We start from the raw sequence: 22249 nt of genomic DNA on the forward strand, positions 1-22249 counted from the left end.
CAGGTATATGCTGTTGCAAACAATGGGATACTGAGTTGATAAGCATTGTTTTTTATTTTTTCATTGCTATTGTTAGAGCACCAGAGTTTGAGGCTATATTTAAGAAAAACATTTTTTGGAAAAGCTCCGGTCCTCAAAGGCCACAAACAGGTCAGGTTTTCAGGATATCCCTGCTTCAGCACAAGTGGCTCAGTCATTGACTGAGCCACTGATTGAGCCACCTCTGCTGAAGCAGGGATATCCTGAAAACCTGACCTGTTTGTGGCCCTTGAGGACTGGAGTTGTCCGCCCCTGGGCTAGTGAGACATTATCTTGTAATATGTTGCTGGCAGTAAATGGTTAAAGCCTTCAGCTGTGCTGAATTCGATGGTTAAAAGCTATGCACATTTGTTACACGCCCCATAGCCTCCAAAGCCGTCCTTTTACCGATCCGGGAGCCCGTCCAGCTTATTAAGTTATGGCAGCTACAGATATACAACATGTTCAGCCAATGACAGCCCCGGGATTCCACTGCGCCATGTTCCGTTCTGCTCCCTGTGAGCGCGCAGTGACCATCCTGCTGGATTAGGTGTCCGCATTGTATATTCATGGAGCTCATTCTAATTCCGGCAATAGGATAAGATAAATAAAGCGTGACATGCAGTGACAGCGGACGTTTCATGTGCTCCCAGGGGTACCTAACACAGCAAGGCACCCCACTGTGGGGAAACATTGATACTTTAAGGGTAACCAAATGAGGGTTGTGCTATCCAGAAAAACGAATGCATAACCGGAGGAAAGTTGAAGGATGTGGCTTCCTGTCAATTAATAGGAAACTTCAGTATATCTGTATAAACAATGTAGTGCTGTGATCCTAAATTACAGATTTAAGGCTCTAGATTCCATGAATTTATTGGGAAATGTAAACATTTGTATAAAAATATTTCATAGTAATAAGCATTCATTTTAAATAGGCAGTATGGGCAACATTTAATAAGTGGTGTTAAGCCGTACGGCACCTTACAGTTCATTCATTCACATGAGCCATGCGCTATATAGAGCTTAGCACTGCTTGGTAAATATGGGCCATTGTAAACATCATGCAGATCGATCCATTTGCTAAAACTCCATTGGTGCTCCTGGGGCTTGATGCTGAAAAAGCTTTCAACAGGTTGAACTGGGATTTCATGTTTAATACTCTTAAAACATGGTTTGAAAATACTTGTGTATAGCACTTTCTCCCACCCCCTGGGAGATATGGCAGTTACGGTATGTGTGGTGCTTTACCTGCGGCTCACATGAGGCCTGGACCTCCGCTGCTGGGAGCATCGGGTGTACCTGATCCGTTGGTTGACAGCGCCTCCACCTGTGCGGGATCCAACAGGTGTGGGAAAACCCCGTGCAGGACAATAAGAAATATACCCGGGTATGATATAACAGGTTTACTGACCATCTAACGAAAAAAGACGGGGCAAAACAGCGCTAAAAAAATAATAACAACAATACTTGAAATAAATATTGCAGGCAGCCTGGCAAATACTGACTGTACAGTCAGAAAATGAACCACAGAGAAAAGAAAGAATTGCCGGCGCCAAATCAGTCCTTTAAATAATAATAACTCCGAATAAAAACCAAACCGTCTCTTGAAAAGTCCCAAAAGTGTCCTTAAACAGATAGGCAGTAAAGGGATCAACGAACAGCTCACACCAAATGGTAGTGGCAATATGTAAAAAAGAGAAGAAAACAAACAGATAATGGTGCAGTATGCCAAAAAAGTTGACATTAAAACATTAGAAACTCACACATGACAAACATAACACACAATGACAGAAAGACACTAGCAAGGCTATAATCCTAACAGAAAGCTATTTATTAACATTGAAATACTGGGTCCGGAGGATACAGCACTTAAGTCCAGAGGGATAAAATTGAAACCCTACTTACAGGACAGTAGATGGTAAAAGCAGTGAAGCTGAAGATCGCTCAGGTGCTCCTCTCTGACGATAACTGGAGCTCCTTTAGGGATTGCCTCGTGTGGGGGATGGATGTCGAGTCGCACGAAAACCGGAACTTTTCATGCACACGTTTCATGCACACCCCCTGAGGAAGTGCACGCATGTGCATGAAACGTCGTTGGGAGATTATTCTGTTTTTAGAGCTGTCTGTTTGGTTGTGGTGGATATTGGCAGCAGTTGTGCAGGCTGTGGGGGGAAAGGAGAGGAAGAGGAGCAGCGATTTCGGTAACACCGCGGCGTGTGACGTCACATCCACCCGGAAGTTCCGGTTTTCGTGCGACCCAACATCCATCCCCCACACGAGGCAATCCCTAAAGGAGCTCCAGTTATCATCAGAGAAGAGCACCTGAGCCATCTTCAGCTTCACTGCTTTTACCATCTACTGTCCTGTAAGTAGGGTTTCAATTTTACCCCTCTGGACTTAAGTGCTGTATCCTCCGGACCCGTATTTCTATGTTAATAAATAGCTTTCTGTTAGGATTATAGCCTTGCTAGTGTCTGTCTGTCATTGTGTGTTATGTTTGTCATGTGTGAGTTTCTAATGTTTTAATGTCAACTTTCTTGGCGTACTGCACCATTATCTGTTTGTTTTCTTCTCTTTTTTACATATTGCACTACCATTTGGTGTGAGCCGTTCTTTGACCCCTTCACTGCCTATCTGTTCAAGGACACTTTTGGGACTTTTCAAGAGACGGTTTGGTTTTTATTCGGAGTTATTATTATTTAAAGGACTGTTTTGGCGCCGGCAATTCTTTCTTTTCTCTGAGGTTTACTGACCATATGTGACTAATAATAATAATAAAGAATCACTCAGGCCTCGCAGGGCCATACACCTTCACCGTGCCCCCAACACTGTGCCCACACCCCTGTGGGGTTTACCCCAAAGTGCTGAGGTGCCCCATGGCACCTAACCTCCCCGGTGTCCACAGGAACTAACCCACCCAAATGTGTGAGACAGCGCTGCCCACTGGAACAGAAGTGTATCGTTGGTGCACATGATGAGGTGAGGTACCTGCCGGGTGCTCCCAGCACCCGGGTGCGCCAACGCAGCAAGATGGGATCCACAGATCCAATGACGTTACCCGTGAAGCCTCTACCTCTATGTTGGGTGGTGTCCCACATGGACGGTGCCACCATACAGAGTGTCTCTGTATTGTAGATGGTGATCTGGTCCCTGACCACCGGATGCCAGGATGCAGCCGCGTTCTGGCTGTGTCCCTCACACGTATGTTACAGGAGCAGTGTCCCTCACACGTATGTTACAGGAGCAGTGTCCCTATCTCATGGGCCTGTCCCTGCAGCAACCACAAACTGAGGGGAGTCGGGGCCTAGCTGGGGCCCAACAGGGGTCTCTGGCCTAGTGCAGGTGTCCGAGACACCTGCACATACAACCTACCCTGACCTTGTCCCAGCTCCTCTGCACGCAAAATGTATCAATCTCCTGCTGCCGAGATTCTCCTAACCCTATTGGCTGCCTAACATCACCTGGCTCACTGCCCCTATGCCTGATGGGGCTTGTAGTTCCCCGTTGAGCCATCTACTGCAATGGCCTCTGTTAGGAACAGTAGGCCAGAAGCTGCTTTGTGTAAAATCATCCATTTTGTCTGTAACTGGCCTGCTAAAATCATGTAGTCGGCCTTTTGCTGAAATATTATTTCCCATATATTCAGTTTCTGCCAAGATGCATTTTTCTCTTTACTCAGCTTTTTGCTGAGATACATTTTGCTATGCTGTCAGCTTTCTGCTGTTTTAAACAAGTAAGCCACAGACTAGTTGTCTGGGAAAGGCAAAATTTACCTTATATAGTTGCTAATTTAAGGTTGTTTTGTAACATGGACAATGAAAGGGCTATGTATGTCAGACAGTGCCTGTCTTGAGAGAATTACGTCCCGAGATCACTCCACTATGTATGTCACGCCCAAGTCACTCCCATGTCACGCCTCTAATCAATATCTTTTTCCCGTATAAAAGTCATTACCCTATGAGTAATAAACTGAGACAAAGGATTTTAAACCTGGCTTTTGTTTCGTTTCATTTCTTTGGTTTCCCGGGCTCGTACGTCTTATCTGATCAGAGCGGGCAGTGTCAGGACGTGCTAAAATCCTCCCGGGAAAGTCTGCAAGGTGCAGTGCTGTGTGTGTATCCAGTCACAGGCCTCCAGCCCTTCTCCAATTGACAGGGCAGTTTCTCTTACATGGTGTAAGAAGTGGGATTCGAACCCACGCCTTCAGCCTCCATGTCCTGCACATGCCTTTCCCTAATGTCCACCGCAACTTGGGCCATACTGCGCATGCGCAATCACACCACATCTAAAGATGGTGGCGCCTTGCAACAACCGCCGCTCCCCCACACTCTTCCAGCATCCGCCTGATGCACCGGACCCTTCCCCTCACTCTCCCCAGCCTCCGCTGCTAAACCTGGAGGTAAGGGGTTAAACAGAGACCAAGGGGAAACCTGGCAACACTTGTATCTGAATTCAACAGCGACTATTGCAGTTAATGGGCAACTCAGGAGTTTTGTATAACTAATGGGACTAGACAGCGGTGTCCTCTCTCACCTTTATTGCCTTGTCCATAGAACCACTTAGCTACCTTATCAGAAAAAAACAAAGTACCTGTATATCGGTGGTTCAAAGTGGCTTTGGAGGAATGTAAGATTCCCCTATTTGCAGATGAGATCTTAATCATCACAAAACCCCTGACATCTCTTCCCTATCTCTTTCAGATAATTTCCCAATTTGGCAATTACTCTGGTTTTAAAATGAATAACTCAAAGTTTGAGGCCTTTAGCATAAATCTTCCTCCTCATACTATGAAACTATTGCAAGTTAACTTTGATTTCAAATGAAACTTAAGACCTGTAAGATATCTGGGTATTCAGTTCCTGAAAGATTAAAGCTACAGTTCAGTCAATATCCTGCATGTGTGTTTTTTTTAAATTAATCAGTTCTGTAGTAAGAAAAAATACTTTTAGCATTTTCTGTTTTTAAAATAACAACTTTGAAAGACCAATTTTCTTGTATTCTATTTTAACAGCCATTTGCTAAGGCACTGCCCCTTCATGTCCTGTCACAAGCCCTGGCACACCCCTTTGTCAGCCCTGCCCTCCCTCTAGCACATGTCAGTGCAGGAGTGCTCATGAATATTCATGAGCTTCCACTGAGTGACAGAAGCAGAAGAAAAACATATCCCTTCACTAATGATGTCACCAAATTTTGCCTATCAATACATGGAGAACGAATTGATCTGCAGCTATACAGTTCTTTAGGTAATTAGAGATTGCACACATAAAACTATTGAAGTAAAAAAAATAATAATAAAAAAAAAAAAAAGACTGAACTGCAGCTTTAATTTGCTTTATGCAGTTAACTATACTCTTTTATTTAAAATAAATTAGAAAAGGAAATGACAGAGATGTCTTTTTACCCAATCTCCCGGATAGGCCGTATTTGGGCTATAAAAATGAATAACCTATATTTTTCTAATACTCTCCTTATACTTGTGCCGTAAAAAAAAAAGGGAAAGATAATTCAATTTGTGTGGAATAATAAAAGGCCTTGGATCCGAAGGGACATACTGTATAGATAGCGTGGAAAACAAGAAGAACAGGGGGAGCACAGGTAGAGGGATAATACAAATGCTTATAACACTTTGATGGAATTCAGGGACATGTGATCCTAGACTATTGTATGTGATGAAGTGTAAAATAACACAAACACTTACACGGCCTTGTGTAAATGCTTTCACATCAAGGTTTCTTTACTTTACTTCTTTATCTTCTATGCTCTCTCGGTGCGGTCATTTCTTCTCCTCTGGTCCAAAGGAAGGCTTCTCCGATCTTTCTGTGGGACTGGCTTGCAGTGTTGTCCTCGGTGCATAAATGGAGTACAAAACAGATTTGTGAGGGACAATGCAAATACGGTATAACAATCCCCGAAACCGACGGCTTAATAAGTCAGATGCAGAGAAATACTGCACACACTCACACGGGCAAGTGTGAGTGTCCTCCGGAGGGAAGTGTCATTAATTGCACTTCTTTGGAGAGCTATCATAAGAGGCTCCTGTTTTTTCACACTATATAATGGGAAAAAGGAGGTGAGGGGGGGTATAACCAAACAAATTAAAAAATTACTCACACGGCCATGTGTGAGTATACACTAGGATTGGTTTCTCTTCCTCCCTCTTTAGATATCCAATAAGCTTCAGCTAAGTGGGAATCACTTAGAGTGTCTTGTTAACACAGTGAATCCAAGATGGGGTAATCGTGATCTTTAATGAACTAAAAAACAAAGCAATACACAAAACCACAGTACAAAAGGTTAAAAAAGCGCTCAGTCAAAACAACATAAGAGCTGGGTGAATATAAACAACAGCCAGTCTTTTAGGAAAGTTCTTGCAGGATGTTTAAGTGCGCAGCTAACTCTCCGCGTCCGGGTGTTGTGTTGCGCTCCTATCTCCTGCTCCTGACGGTGGCCGAAATGGTTCAAAATACTCGGGGATTGTAGCAACGCGTTTTGCCCTTTTTGGGCTTCCTCAGGCTCCGTAGAAAGGTATGGCATGGCTCATAGCTATATATAGGCAAGCGCCAGCCAATCCAATCCTTTCCCCGAGTGACTCCCTTCCTGCTTCGTCGCAAGTCCAATTAAGCTTCTTGGTATTTGTAGAATTTAAAATGATGAGCGCACAATGATGATGCGTGTGTGGGTATCAACAAATTAGTTGTTGCATTGTCAGTTTCTAATTTTACTGTACTCTGCTATAAAAATCCCAATGGGATACAGAAATTTACAAATAAGATGTTTCATAGGCATTAGTCTACTGGTAACAAATGCATGTTATAGTTGCAGTTATAAAACATATATAGCTAACTATTGCAATTTTAATACACACAAATAAAAATTCAATTCCAATCCAATATGATAACACTAATGCAACTTGAAGGCTTTAAATGAGGGGACACTAAAAATTTGTTTTAGGTTGTTACCCTGAATATTTGATTTAAAGCCTTTAAGTTGCATTAGTGTTATCATATTGGATTGGATTTGAATTTTTATTTGGCATTATTATTAGCAATATTATTAACAATTTTTCGCTTGGAAATATACTGATTTTATTCTTTTTGTCATGATCTTTTTCAGATGACCCCAATTATCATAACTAACTATGTGGGTTCTTAACCATACACATGTATGCTTTTACACAAAGTTCAATTGTTTATCAACTCAATGTTTTTAGTATTTTTAAAATATAAAATATAGATAAGTAGTTCGATTAGGAACTGTGATAACCTGACTTTCATGCCCTTACGATTTTAATTTGTGTGTATTAAAATTGCAATAGTTAGCTATATATGTTTTATAACTGCAACTATAACATGCATTTGTTACCAGTAGACTAATGCCTATGAAACATCTTATTTGTAAATTTCTGTATCCCATTGGGATTTTTATAGCAGAGTACAGTAAAATTAGAAACTGACAATGCAACAACTAATTTGTTGATACCCACACACGCATCATCATTGTGCGCTCATCATTTTAAATTCTACAAATACCAAGAAGCTTAATTGGACTTGCGACGAAGCAGGAAGGGAGTCACTCGGGGAAAGGATTGGATTGGCTGGCGCTTGCCTATATATAGCTATGAGCCATGCCATACCTTTCTACGGAGCCTGAGGAAGCCCAAAAAGGGCAAAACGCGTTGCTACAATCCCCGAGTATTTTGAACCATTTCGGCCACCGTCAGGAGCAGGAGATAGGAGTGCAACACAACACCCGGACGCGGAGAGTTAGCTGCGCACTTAAACATCCTGCAAGAACTTTCCTAAAAGACTGGCTGTTGTTTATATTCACCCAGCTCTTATGTCGTTTTGACTGAGCGCTTTTTTAACCTTTTGTACTGTGGTTTTGTGTATTGCTTTGTTTTTTAGTTCATTAAAGATCACGATTACCCCATCTTGGATTCACTGTGTTAACAAGACACTCTAAGTGATTCCCACTTAGCTGAAGCGTATTGGATATCTAAAGAGGGAGGAAGAGAAACCAATCCTAGTGTATACTCACACATGGCCGTGTGAGTAATTTTTTAATTTGTTTGGTTATACCCCCCCTCACCTCCTTTTTCCCATTATATAGTGTGAAAAAACAGGAGCCTCTTATGATAGCTCTCCAAAGAAGTGCAATTAATGACACTTCCCTCCAGAGGACACTCACACTTGCCCGTGTGAGTGTGTGCAGTATTTCTCTGCGTCTGACTTATTAAGCCGTCGGTTTCGGGGATTGTTATACCGTATTTGCATTGTCCCTCACAAATCTGTTTTGTACTCTATTTATGCACCGAGGACAACACTGCAAGCCAGTCCCACAGAAAGATCGGAGAAGCCTTCCTTTGGACCAGAGGAGAAGAAATGACCGCACGAGAGAGCATAGAAGATAAAGAAGCAAAGTAAAGAAACCTTGATGTAAAAGCATTTACACAAGGCCGTGTGAGTGTTTGTGTTATTTTACACTTCATCACATACAATAGTCTAGGATCACATGTCCCTGAATTCCATCAAAGTGTTATAAGCATTTGTATTATCCCTCTACCTGTGCTCCCCCTGTTCTTCTTGTTTTTCTGTACTATCAAGGATCCTGGATAGGTCCTTTTGGGGTCTTGAGCCGCAGGAAGAGAGTTGGAAGTAGATGGGAACCTTATATACCCTATGAGGTTGTTTTGTTCTAAAAATAACTTTTTATTTCCCCACACATTCAATTCCGTGGTAGCGCCCGGGCATTTCCTATCACCGTTGTATAGATAGGGTGACCATATTTTTCCTGGGACATCGGCGCATGGGCAGTTAGCGTGGGCTGTTCGGACTTGTCAGGCGCCGCCCGCGCATGTGCGATCGGCAGGTTTCTGGTGATCGTGCATACGTGAGCGGCGATTTAAAAAAAAAAAAAAACAACACGGGACATTTACTACAATTTCGGGACACCGGGACATCTGGTCACCCTACGTATAGACCTAAAGAAGCAAGTGGTTTGGGTCTGCCGTCAATTCTTAATTATTATAAAGTAGCTCAACTAGGCCAAGTGATTCAACGGCATATTCCACAAAACACTAGAAGATGGGATGTTAGCCTCTAATTGAATGGCCCCTGCGGATTTGGCTGGTGATATATGGCCAGATAAGAAAGACAGACCCCAAATAGTCACAGAAAACCCAGTGTTAAGGCATTTATGTAATGTCTGGGATTCATCCACGTTGAAGCTTTAAACTCAACTAAACCATCCCTTATCCCTCCCCCCCTCCCCCATCCCCCCCGTTGGTTGTCACGCAACTTACTTAAATAACTGGAGGAAGGATTGATAACCACGGTCAAAGATTTATTTACAAAGTCTACGGTTAAGTCATTTCAAATTTTACAAGAGCAAGTTTTCATGACCAAAATCAGACTTTTAGCGATACTTACAGATAAGGCACTTTAGTGATAATAAATTTGACCAAAATAACATAACAGTCATTACATAGTTTGTAAGGTTATGTATACAATCAGAAAACCAAACTAAATTGGCATCCTCTTTGAATTACACAAAATACAATAGATGGGCACACATATAAACCTCGAGGCTTGCTTTATGCAGTTGGCTTGTTTAATGCTGTTACCTCTTACAGCATACAAGAAAATCTAAAATAATTTTTTAGCAAAACATGTTCAGTTTCTTCAGATACATTGTTTGTAGTAAAAACGTTTCAGGATCTCGTTGACCCTTTCCTCATGGTATAACTCAAGCAGACTGCCACCTATTAACCCATGCCACGTGTGTGCTGCTTGCACTAACCAGCAGGCACCATTGCTATGCCGATACATCACTTCCGGTGACAGCAAAGAGACCTTCCGGAAGCTGCACCGCATAACGTGGAACTCAAGAGTGCCAGCCCAGATCCCAAGATCTGGAACCACGCTCCATTATAGCCAACCGGCACCCGGCAGTGTCCCACTTACTGCAGTTACACCGAAACATTTAAACAACTTTAAAACATAGTACTCTGCTTCTTAAGGGCATTAGAAAGAGTATTGCCATATTACAAATAATCAGATTTATATTCTTATTATATTCTGGCAACACTATTCGGTTATCCAATGTTCTAGAGTACATTTTGTACCTGTGGAGATTTAGGTATACTCTACGAAGGTCATGGTGTCAGATATATTCATCCTTTAATAAATGGGTTCAAAATAACACCCTTCATCTATTAAGGATATTTACCTGTAAAAGATGAATGCATGTTAGCTTGGGAGAAAGAACTTGACTGGGAGGAGTGGCGGGACATCTGGGAAGCAGTGGCCAAAAGCTTGACCTGCATATTATTTAAAGAGAATTCATACACATTTTTATACAGATGTAAAGAACCCCAACTAAACAACATGCTATGAATCCAAACATATCTTCTCTATGTTAGAGAGAATGTGATCAAAGAGGATCCATGTCCCATATCTGGCTTGATTGCCCCCAAATTCAACCCTTGTGGAATAAGGTCCTGGATTTTATCCATGATAGAGAAGCTGTGCCAAGGGACCCAAGGTTCCTTCTCTTCAAGCTGCAGACCAAGCAATATGGTCCATGTGTTTTTCTCAGATAGGTAGGTAGCAGATCTCTCATGTAATGCTCATGAAGAGCCCATCGAGCTACCAGGACAACACCCTAGAAAGGTTTCAAAGAGTTTGGGAGCCATTTTGTCACGAACAACTTGGATATATCAAATTATATAAAAATCTCAATCTGCAACATTATAAAATTCCCTTATAGGATTGCTGGACCTTTCGGAGATTATAAAGAATTGCTTATATTACAGAGTCAATTGTTTGTGTATGATCATCCCCCCCGACGCCACCCCCCCCCTCTCCCCAAAAATAAATAAATCGGGACTTGCTTACACCAGCAGCCCTATCGTCGTGTGACGCTGTGACGTGGCAGGAGGCGGCCCGCTGTGGAGAAGGTAATACAGTAGCGCACACACAACCACACTCCTCAGCCACCTCTTTGCCGGTACTGGGGGCCCCGCGCTTCCTCCTCCAGCTCCCCCCTCTGGTAGGGTGAAAGTTGGATCCTGACGCAGAGAGGAGGGAGCGCGGGGCCCAAGGTGGCCACCATGCTTACCTTGCCCTAACGCCGGCCCTGCCTACAAGCACGTCACAGGGGTTAGTGATTAGTAGTTAAACACCGTATTTTGGGGTCTGGATGGGAATAAGACATACTTAGCATCACATTATTAGACGATAACACAACATGACGTTACAATAACCTGACGTTGATTAAATTAACGACAACTGTTTTTTGCATGATATGCATGAACTTGCTGTTTAAGCCAACGCGACATTATGAGTCCTGACTTAACGGAGCTGGGTGGATTTGGTCTTTTGTGTCTATATAAGTAGTGGTACTGTGGGCTTAAAAAAAACAGTTGTGATACTCTGCACCACCTAGTAGACGGGCGTTCAACTCCAGTCCTCAAGGGCCCCCAACAGATCAGGTTTTAAGGCTATCCCTGCTTCAGCACAGGTGGCTCAATCAGTGGCTCAGTCATTATGACTGACCCATTGATTGAGCCACCTGTGCTGAAGCAGGGATATCCCCAATATCTGGTCTGTTGGTGGCCCTTTAGGACAGGAGTTGGCCACCCCTGATTTAAACCTTCAGAAGAGGTGATGTTGTGGACCCAAAGCAGAAATGGTAAGGGTTACAATCTCATCCACCAACAGGTCAGGTTTTATGGATATCCCTGCTTCAGCACTGGTAGTTCTGATTGAGCCACCTGTGCTGAAGCAGGGATATCTTTCAAACCTGGCCTGTTGGAGGCCCTTGAGGACTGTAGTTGGCCACTCTTGCCTTAGTTACCATCATATTTCAACCACTGGGTTGATGAATGTAAAAAAAAAAAGTCAGATTTGATTTATTTAATGAAACTGATGCTATTTCTTGACACCAGTATTGCCACAACTTTGCAGCCCGGAGATTGATAAATAATGACGGTTACCCATGGAACGACTCTGGTATGAAATGGGATACCCGCCAATCCGTAGGACACACAGTATCCTTTCCTGCTGCTAGGAAGGCAGGAGAGGGTCTCTGCAGACGCTCGTTCCCCTCGCAGGCCCTTGCGCAGGAAGTTAGATGGAATCGTGTGATAGCAAACGCCATGGACACATATTTCTATGGTGAGCTAATCCCAGATGAAACCTTAAATCTGCCACAAGCATTTCTCCCGGGATTTTCTCATTTGTCATGTTATGTGCTAAGCGTGTTGTTGTTCTAACATGAACATGCCAAGGGCCCGTGAGGAGAATCAGCTAATTGTGATCTTTCAATGAGGTGTCAAAGAGGCTGGCCCATTTATTAGAATAACAATCTGTTTCTTTAAAAAGGAGCAATCCAAGCAATATCCTTCTTTTTAATAAATCAGTTCTGTAGTATTAGATAATACTTACAACCTTTTTTTAGTTTTATTTTAAAATTCAACTTTTGATGCCATTTTTTATGAGTTTTAATATACTGAGCATCCTCTGATTCCTATAGCAGGCTTTAGCCACCTCCCCAGCAGTGCAAGATCTTTGCACCATTTTCCTGTTTGTGATAATTTGTTGCCAATGTTCCCAGAAGTTTGAGCTGCAAACTATAACACTATATAATGTTACCGTGGCAATATAAGAATACATTGTAGCTGCTGAGTTACACGGACCGAAAGATAGATTGAAACTGAAAGGCAGCCATTTGGTGAACCCTGGGAAGCAGGATTTTGCTGATCGAACACGGGAGGACGAATCGATCGGCAGTTTAGGTCATTTGTTTTAAATAAAAATAATCAAAGACTGCATATATTTAAAAAAAAAGTATATATTTTTTAAGATGCTTGGAGTGCCTCTTTAATAACGTGTTTCCCAGGCTGGTGAGGTTTTATTGCGAGCTGCTTCTGTAGATTTAGGTTTTCGTATGTATACAAGATAATATTTTAGGGGCTTGCTAGAAACGACTTACAATGTTCACGTAGTATGAAAAGACCTGTCGTTCCGGAACTCGTACAGTACGTAACAGTAACTATCGGATATCCACCCGTGTTACCCGCTTTCTGTACAGAGATCAGCGCACTGTGAATATTCTCCAGCTCCAGTGCACCAGCAGCAATCCCCGCAGATCTCCTGTAATGAGAACATCGTGCCCCCTTGCACACGTCCTGCTCTTGTTAAGGGGAAAGAGTTGTATTTTTTGGGGGTGTTAAAAATAACGATTTTCTTATTCTCTCGCTTCTGCGGTTACCACGGTAACATGTAGACCACACTGGGCGGTGGGCTCCTTTTTTACCTCCCAGACACTTAATATTTCAAACTCCTATATCTCCTGAACGGAGCACCCGATTTTAAATGTAAAAATAGCGTCGGAAAGAGCAAGATGAGATCTTTTAACTTAATGGTGATCAGCGAAGATTGCTGCGCAAAGCAATGGATTGCTGGCTCTCTGGATGTGAAAGTGTTTGAGTACTGTAGGTAAAGAACAAGGGACGCGTTTCGCTACATTCCGGCCTGACCTCTGTTTTATTTCGCCGCTGTATAATAATCCTGTTTCCGCCGCAGGGGGCCCGGACCATGTTAGGTTGCCACAGGCCAATATGGTGACAAGGGAGATTACTATTCATGATGTGTTCTGTGACATGCAGGGTTAATCTTACTCGCAAACATGGCCTCCATCATGTCTCCCATTCCTTGGATAAAGCATTGCGAAGTAAAAGCAAAAGTGAGAAAGCACAGGCGGCTTCGGAGGCGGCCTGGCTTTACTTCGCTGTGTGAAATCTCCCAGCTGGGGGACACTAGAGACTGCTTGCTGTAACTGTTCACTGCCGGCAGGCTGCCCCCTCCCTCTGGCAGTGAAAGCGTTAAAAGCTTCGGGGCCAGAAAGTATTGCAGTGCGCAGGGACGGCCAAATCCAGTCCTTGAGGGCCACCAACAGGTCAGATTTTCAGGATATCCCTGCTTCAGCACAGGTGGCTCAGTCGAGGACTGGAGTTGGCCACGCCTGCACTACAGTATATCGCCAAAGTGCAGTAGATCTTCAATGTAATGAGAGCCTTTTATTACCTCTATTGCTTTCATGTTTGCTGTGACATTTAGTATCTGTAGCTATGTAACTTAGTAACTATGAGAGGAAGGGACCTGGCGCTGCTTGGGAAATCCAAGAAACCCAAAATTACTGACATTTATAACTGGATCATTTCCTTTTTTGATTCTTAATGTGAAATCCCCTGCTAAAATAACAACTCCACCCATAATAGTTTCATTTCCCCCGAGGTCCTGAAAGGGGGGGGGGGGTTGGTGTGTGTGTGTGTGTGTGTGTCTGTGTCTGTGTGTGTCTGTGTCATTGCACTCTCCTCCCAAACACTGATCTCACGCTCAGGAAGAAATTCGACTGATCCGGTATTTTTGCTAATGTTGCAAATTGGATTTTCAGACTTACATAGTAGATGAGGTTCAAAAAAGACATGCGTCCATCAAGTTAAACCTATGCTAAATTTAGACGACAGATACTTTGTCCTATATCTATAATTACTTACTGATCCAGAGGAAGGCAAACAAAAAAACCCAGAGTCATATCATCCAATGATATCTCATAAGGGGAAAATAAATTCCTTCCTGATTCCAAGAATTGGCAATCGGATTATTCCCTGGATCAATATCCTTCCCATGTATACTTATTTGGTATATCCCTGTATACCTTTCCTTTCTAAAAAAAAATGTTCAACCTTTTTTTTAAAAAACAAATCTATTGTATCTGCCATCACAGTCTCCATGGGAAAGGAATTCCACATTGTAACTGCCCTTACTGTAAAGAAACCTTTCCTTTGTTGCTGGTGAAATTTCCTTTCCTCCAACCTTAAGGGATGGCCCCGAGTCCTTAGTACTGCCCATGGGATGAATAGTTCTTTTGAAAGCTCCTTGTATTGTCCCCAAATATATTTGTATATAGTTATCTTATCCCCTCTTAGGCTGCACTTACAGTGCCGGCGACGGCAATAGCGATGTCGCGGCAAAAAAAATGCATTGCCGTCGTCACGTGCGCTTATAGTAAGCACGACGGATTGGTCGCGATTGCTGGAAGTCATCTCTATTTGATTTTCCAGTGACCGTTGCGTCGCCGGCGCCGGCACTATAAGCGTAGCTTTAGACACCTCTTTTCTAATGCAAATAAATCTAATTTAGCTAGCCTCTCCTCATAAGTTAGAATGTCCATCCCCTTTATTAATTTGGTGGCTCTTCTCTGCACTCTCTCTAGTTCCATAATGTCTTTTCTTAGGATTGGTGCCCAAAATTGTACTCCATATTCAAGGTGTGGTCTTTCTAATGCTTTGTAAAGGGGCATAATTATGTTTACTTCCCTTCCATCCATTGCCCGTTTAATCAGTGGAGGGATTCTGCCGGGCGAACCAGTTCCTAAAATGTTCTCAGTTCGCTGAACTGGAGTGACCAACTCTACCTTCCCCCTTCAAGAACTCCGCCCTGTGACCTGCTGCTGTTCGAGGACCCCATGGGTCTGTCCATAATGAGACCCCCTTTGACACTACGGAAGACCCATTGGAGGGACCCTCTCAAAGGGACCACTCCACAGAAGGGGCATCTCCCGGAGGAGCTACGGGTAAAGGGCCCTGTAGGCCAACGCCTACTGAGGTGGTACCAACAGGCCAGCCTTTGGATCCACAGAGCCCGAGCTTTGTTCCTAACAGAGACTATTCAGAGACATTTTTCCCCTCAAGGGAAGAGGCTGAGCCTCAGGACTGTGCTTATTACTCCCCCGAGGGAGTTGCTGAAGAACAGCTCAGACGGAGCCAAAGAAACAGGTACCCTCCAACGCGGGTAGCCTATGATCAGATGGGGGCACCCCATTATGAGACTCAGTTGTGCTCTCGGTGCAAGGTCCAATCTGTGATTGTGATGCTCACAGAGTTGTGTAACATTGTATAGAGTCATGCATGTGCTAAGTTATGTCTCCAATGCATTTTTCATTATATAAATGCTGTATATAGTTATGATATTGGGGTCCCAAGCGAGGGCGTTGGGGATTTTACCGGGGGGAGGATGTAGCCATGTCCCCTGCGGTATTACCTTCTCTCCTGTATATGCGAGCGAGTAGCACTAAGGGTTGCGGCCGGTATCGCATTGTGGTGGTTTCCCGCCAGTTCGCAGAGCAGGGCGCCGCCATTGTTAGGGGCGTTGCGCATGCGCGAGAAGCAGGAGCACTCCAGGACTACAGGGAGCTCGCGTCTGCGCAGTTAAGGTCCAGAAAGCCAGCGAAGGACTAGCCAATAGGGAAGGAGGATCTCTGTTGGCAAGCGGAGATATATTCCGCGCGCAGGAACTACGTAGTTAGTCGGGGACTGGAGCGGCAAGGGGTAAGAGGTAGGGTGCTGGAGTCCGTGACTCCGAGCACTAGGCCAGTACTCCCCTAGGCCCCAGACAGCCCTTAGCCACGCTAGCGGAGTGTGATAGGGACCGGCCCGAAGTTAGGGACCTGCCCTTATCTATAAGCCAGTAAGGAACGCAGCGAACGCTGCGCTTCCACCGAGAGGTTTGGGCCTATGCTGGGCCCTACAAGGATCCATAGACTATAAGGGCGGAGTGACTACAGCCGGTGGACATCAACCGAGTAGCCATTAAGTACAGACGACGGAAGAAGCGGTGATATTATCCACGCTGGAATTCACCTCACCAGTGGAGGACATCCAGCGATCCCCTTTGCGGTATAGCAGCACCCGTGGCCGGAGCCCGGGCAGGTAACACCACAACACATGTGCACTAACCAGGCCTATCATTGACATAGTGGCTGCGCAGTCACACACGAATACACATAAGCTGGTCTACGTATTGGGAGCGCAAGACGTTGGGTGGGACTCATTGGACTTGAGGGTGGGATTATTGTGTGGAGACGGTAGCGTCCGCCGAGACGCGTAAAGTGTGGACACCCGCTGTGGTGTCCGTTATATCTAACCTGGAGCAGATGTTGAGTTGGGTTACCTTTAGAGAGGGACCCCTGTTATTACCTGTTGACTTCTATGCTTAGTGATCAGTAAAGAAGTATTCGTTCTTATATGTTATTGTATGTGTTTATTGATTGTCCTGCGAGGAACCACTCCCCCTCTGGTGGGAGCCATCGCAGGTGGAGGCGCTGCATCATTGTAAGTAATGTCCATAGTATAATTGCCCCAGGTTCCCCGTGGCGGAGACTCAGCCCTCCTGTGAGCTAACAGGTTATGCACCACACTGAGTAACTATATATGTTTCCTGCACCCACAGTATAATCTGAGATTGGGGGGGGGGGAGAAACCCGTTACACTAATAACACCTAAAAGGAACACAATAACTAGCTGTCACAATTGGTGGTCAGTGCGACACCATGATTATTGTAGTGTATGTCTTTATTTATATAGCGCCATTAATGTACGTAGCGCTTCACAGCAGTAACACACGTGGTAATCACATGTGCAATTACATTTTGAATAATTGAATACCACCCCTCACATTCATGTACACGCACGCTCTGCCACATAGTCTTGTGGCCCACTCACTTCAATGTGTTTTAAGGTGGGTCCTTTTGTTTCCTTACTGAGGGGGGAGGAGAGGGGGGGGGCATTGACCCCAATTGTTTCTGAAAAATGCCAAGTCACAGATTAAAACCTTTTGTGTTATTAATAATAATTTGGGCATTTAGCAGAGCTGTGGTAGCTGTAATAATCTTGACAAAGTGCAGGCTGGGATACGGGTCTGTACATACGTGTGTGTATACGTGTACACGTGTGTCTACATGTCTGTACATGCGTGCGCATGTTCCTTAAATCAGCAGTTTGCAGTTTAGAGTTTGAATTTATTTTATTCCCCACTTTTTTTTTTAATCTTGACCCTTGGATCCTGATGAATAAGATGGTGGGCGAGTGGTCAAGTGGTCAGAACTCGCTCCTGCAGGCGTCTAGAAAGCTGTGACATCATTGGGCGATGGCGCTGTGACTTTGTATTTGTGACCCTGCAGCCATACAGTATATCAAACCCAGCCCCAGGGGCCTTGTTGTTTTATAAGCTTGTATAAACTCGTCTATCATCCATGCAAAGTAATTACATTGGTCCATTAAAAGGTATCACTATCTGCAACCCATGATGCCAATGTTACAAAATGAGTATGAGTCATTACAGGAATATGTCTTTGTGCTGCACCTGCGAGTGTTACAAGCAGCGCCGCCAACAAAAATCATGGGGTCAAGGACAAAGAAAAGGGGCAGGCCATCCCCCATTAATCCCCCCCCCCTCAGCACACTGGGAGTGTCCCCCAGAGGGAGACATAGAAGGAGATAGGGGTCAATATGGACTGAATAGGGTAGGGAGAAGGAAGTAGGGTGCTGGGAGTAATAGGTAGGGCCAAAACAGAAGGGGAGGTATCTACCTGCTGCTTTGGAGGATTGATGGAGCCCACAGAGGTGCCTGTCAGGGGGTGCCTGTGGATATGCTGCCAGAGTGGGCACCCTATGACGCGCAGCTCCGCAGACACCCCTCTGATAGGCACCACCCACCCCCCCCCCATGTCAGCAGCCCAGGTTATAAGAGAGCCACATGTTCAGGTATTTACAGGAATTTTAAAGTATAGGGGATTATTCATTAAATTGTGCTAGTGCCAATTGGGACACAGAAACCCCCGGGGACTTCATGGGACGTTGCCATTCAATACTGCCCCAATTGGTACTGTTGCAGTTGAATGAATAGCCCCACTGTCTCCATCTTGTAAATTATACTCTGTTGTCTCCAAGTGAAGCACCCTTGAAAAAATGAGGCATCACAACTTCTTGTAACCTCTCGCCCTCATATTTCTCTTTTCCTCAGTCCCTTTGATAACACCAAACTCCTGGCGACACCAGGGGTGACCACAAAGTTTCCCACAAGCAACAAGAAAGTATCTTTATATAACTGGACTCCACCAAGCACTCCCAGATTCAGAGATAAATTTTACCTTGTAAGTATCAACGTGGAAACATTTAAGGCAACTGTTCCTGGAAACAGACATAATATAAAGAAATCCTGAGCAGATCGATCTATTATCGGCAGACCTCATCCAATAATTACAGCAAGCGACGTCCCATCAACTCCTGCTGTCTTATCCATTTACTTGTTAGGTTTATTTGGGGTAGAGGAGAGACAATATAAAAAGATACTTAGGTTATTTTAGAAGATTCTCTCTATTAAAAAATAGTTATACTAAACATGAAATGCTACTTTGGACTGAAGAACTGATTTGATATATATATATATTAATTTCTGTTTACTTCCAGTCTGTTTTGCAGCAGAATGATGTAGATAGCACATTTTCTTCTCTGGACAAAGATATCCAGACACCATGTATACTGAGGTACTTGGCCAGCAGTGACTTAGCTATGGATAGAGGAAACGTTGAACAAAATGATGAGGTGACCAGCATGGCCAGCCTAAGGAACTGTGATGAAAGAGAAGACAGAGCCCCCCACCACCTCACATCGTCCTCCTGTGGGGTGATTCTGCCCTATTCATCGTCACAAGAAGGTTTAATGCAAACCTCAAATCATGAAACTTTAGATATACTTAAAGAAACTCCCATGCACTATAGTACCCACCAGAGCATTAAGCCTACTAGGCTGGACTTTGACCAAGATAACACCACAAGTTCCATCGGAGACAGTTTGACAGACATATCTCTCCTAGAAGAGAGGACCAATACTAAAAAAAAGCTCATCAATTGTAATGGAAGTGGTATGCGAGGGTCACTACAGCACCAGCTGGATGAGTTTTTAGACCTGCTGAAGTTGGAAGCTGTAGAGAGAACAAAACTCAAGGCAATGGTGCACCCCATCTTAACCTTCAGAGAAAGATTAAAGGTATGGTGGTTGGACAGTAGAGGTGAGAGAATGGTTAATGACTTCATGGTCATCCCGCCGAGCTATTGTGTATTTGTACAGAATGGTTAGGTTGGTTAAAGGGGAGAATGCAGAGAGATACCGACTTTCTTTAACATTGCTAATCCAAAAACACTCTTTCTGGAACTAAAATCATTTTGTGCAGTAAAGGTTGAAGGAAAGGTGAAAGAAATGTTACATAGGGATTTAATAAGGCGAATGAACTACTGCATGTCCTAACAAACTGTTGGTTTATTTGATTTTAAATTAAAATATGGAGAAATTACCCAAATATGTCTTTATATGTGATTGTCCATCTATGCTCATCATATAACCCAGGGGTGCTCAACTCCAGCCCTCAAAACCTGACCTGTTGGGGGGGGGGGGGGATTCAGGATATCCCAGCTTCAGCACAGGTGGCTGGGATGACGTGTTTGGGGAGCTTGAGGACTGGAGTTGATCACCCCTGATATAACTAACCCTAACTTCCCCGTACACGCTCTGCTGGATCAATTACCAATTGTTCAGGTCAAACATATTTGGCCAATTTCGCAATGTTTTGATCGAAAATGAAATAAGCTAATCGTTTATTAGGACATACTGCAGTTCATTAGCCCTTTTTCACCTTTCCTGCTGCACTATTGTTACAAAAAGCCTGATTATTTTCAGGGGGCGGGAGGGGGGGGGGGGGTAGTAATGTTGAATGTAATTTTAAGTACACATATTTAAGTCTCAAGCTCACCAGAGAAGTTCCTTGTGTTGAAATGTGTTCGATCATATGGGTATGTTAGAATTTCAACAACAAAAAAAACAGTCTTTGTTCCTGGCCAATGTTATTCCATCTTTACCCGTGAGGGTGATATTTTAGGTGGGATTAATCATGGCACTTCAAATAATTGTATTTTGACGTGTTCACAATTACTGTACTTTCCATTTCACCAACACATTGTTTTTTGCCCCTAATGAGACACATTTTTGAAATGCCGCGTTTCTGCTCACATGCAGGCGAACGCCCCCAGCCAGCAGCATTCCTCCATGGACAGCCTGATGGTGGAAACCGCTTTGGAAAGTTTTGACTTCCTAAACACAGACTTTAATGCTGATGAACTGTCTCTATTTGGCAGCATTCGGACTCACAGCAAGAGGTAAAATACACATTATTTATGTGTAGTATAGCCAAAAATTCCCACTATTTCCTGTGTGATGTTTTGGGAACCGCACAAAACACTGGTACATTGTTTTTATAAGCAAGATGTCCCATCACCCTTAAAGTAACATATCAGATTATTATGCGTCTTAGTTCATTCTGAAGATTCCTTAAATGGTAATTTCATTTGCCCATAATGGGTTGTTGACTTTGTACTATTTTACCTTTTGCTCAATTATTCAGCAGGGTAAAACAGAGCTAAAAGTGGCACATGTGGCCATACAGTATCTATTAATCAGTCCTATCCCCATAAGGCAACATCTGACACTGGAAGTTGAATTAAGTCAGAAGACTGCTTAGTAAATATGGGCCTCAATGGGACCAACTTTACTTGCATAATACCTGCAGATCGCATGTGTGATGTTGAAGAGGCTGGAACAGGCTTGGGAAACCTCATGAGATTTGCATGCTTATTTGTGTCATTTTGTCTTTACTGTTCTTTGGAGAAAAAAACGATATGCTAGGAAGACACATTTGGAAATGGTTATGAATCAAACGACCATTGTTCTTTAAAACTGTTGCTAAATTAACCATAAGCATTTCTAAATGACAAACATCCTTTCATTATGAAGCTTCCTAGCACGGCGTTCCTGTAGGCCTATTGGTGCCATTGGAAAATAGATATTTGCATTCTGTTGAACATACATAGGTATGGGCCATATATGTTATGCAATAACTTTTTAAAATAACATTATTTAGACACAAAGTATGAACTTTTGATGTCCAAACCTTATAAGGCCTGAGAAATTCCTCACTCGTAGTAGCAAATGAAGCATTTTGCTTTGATTTCACAATAATTGGAGAATGGGGAGTCTACAGTGACATTAATGGAAAATAAAGCTAAATACGCTCAGATAAGGTACAATAAGTTTAATTAATGTTATATTGTCAAGTATCTTATTAATTTCTCTATATATATATCACCAACCATGAACTGGGAACATTACCGAAAGGGCATATGCTATAGATACAAGAAAAACAGGGGTGAAGGTAGAGCGCTGCAATAGCAAAAAGGGCTGGAGGCAAAAATGAAAATAAACTATTTATTGGGCACATACGCCATGTGAACTGACAGACACAATGAAAAAATCTCTGACGCGTTTCCCGCCGTGGAG

The 22249-nt window shown here is 43.5% G+C and overlaps 1 protein-coding gene across 4 annotated transcripts in view; it reads left to right on the forward strand.

Moving 5' to 3' along the window:
• The window catches only part of RIPOR3 (RIPOR family member 3), a 141407-nt gene that overhangs the window by 102182 nt on the left and 16976 nt on the right, over nt 1–22249 (forward strand). For all 4 annotated transcript variants that reach the window (XM_075571257.1, XM_075571256.1, XM_075571254.1 and 1 more), the window contains 3 exons: nt 18885–19014; nt 19331–19909; nt 20933–21072. In XM_075571257.1, the coding sequence (XP_075427372.1) occupies nt 18885–19014; nt 19331–19909; nt 20933–21072 (849 nt within the window). The remainder of the gene's footprint in view (nt 1–18884; nt 19015–19330; nt 19910–20932; nt 21073–22249) is intronic.

Source organism: Ascaphus truei, chromosome 15, assembly GCF_040206685.1.
Source record: "Ascaphus truei isolate aAscTru1 chromosome 15, aAscTru1.hap1, whole genome shotgun sequence".
NCBI classification, from domain to species: domain Eukaryota; kingdom Metazoa; phylum Chordata; class Amphibia; order Anura; family Ascaphidae; genus Ascaphus; species Ascaphus truei.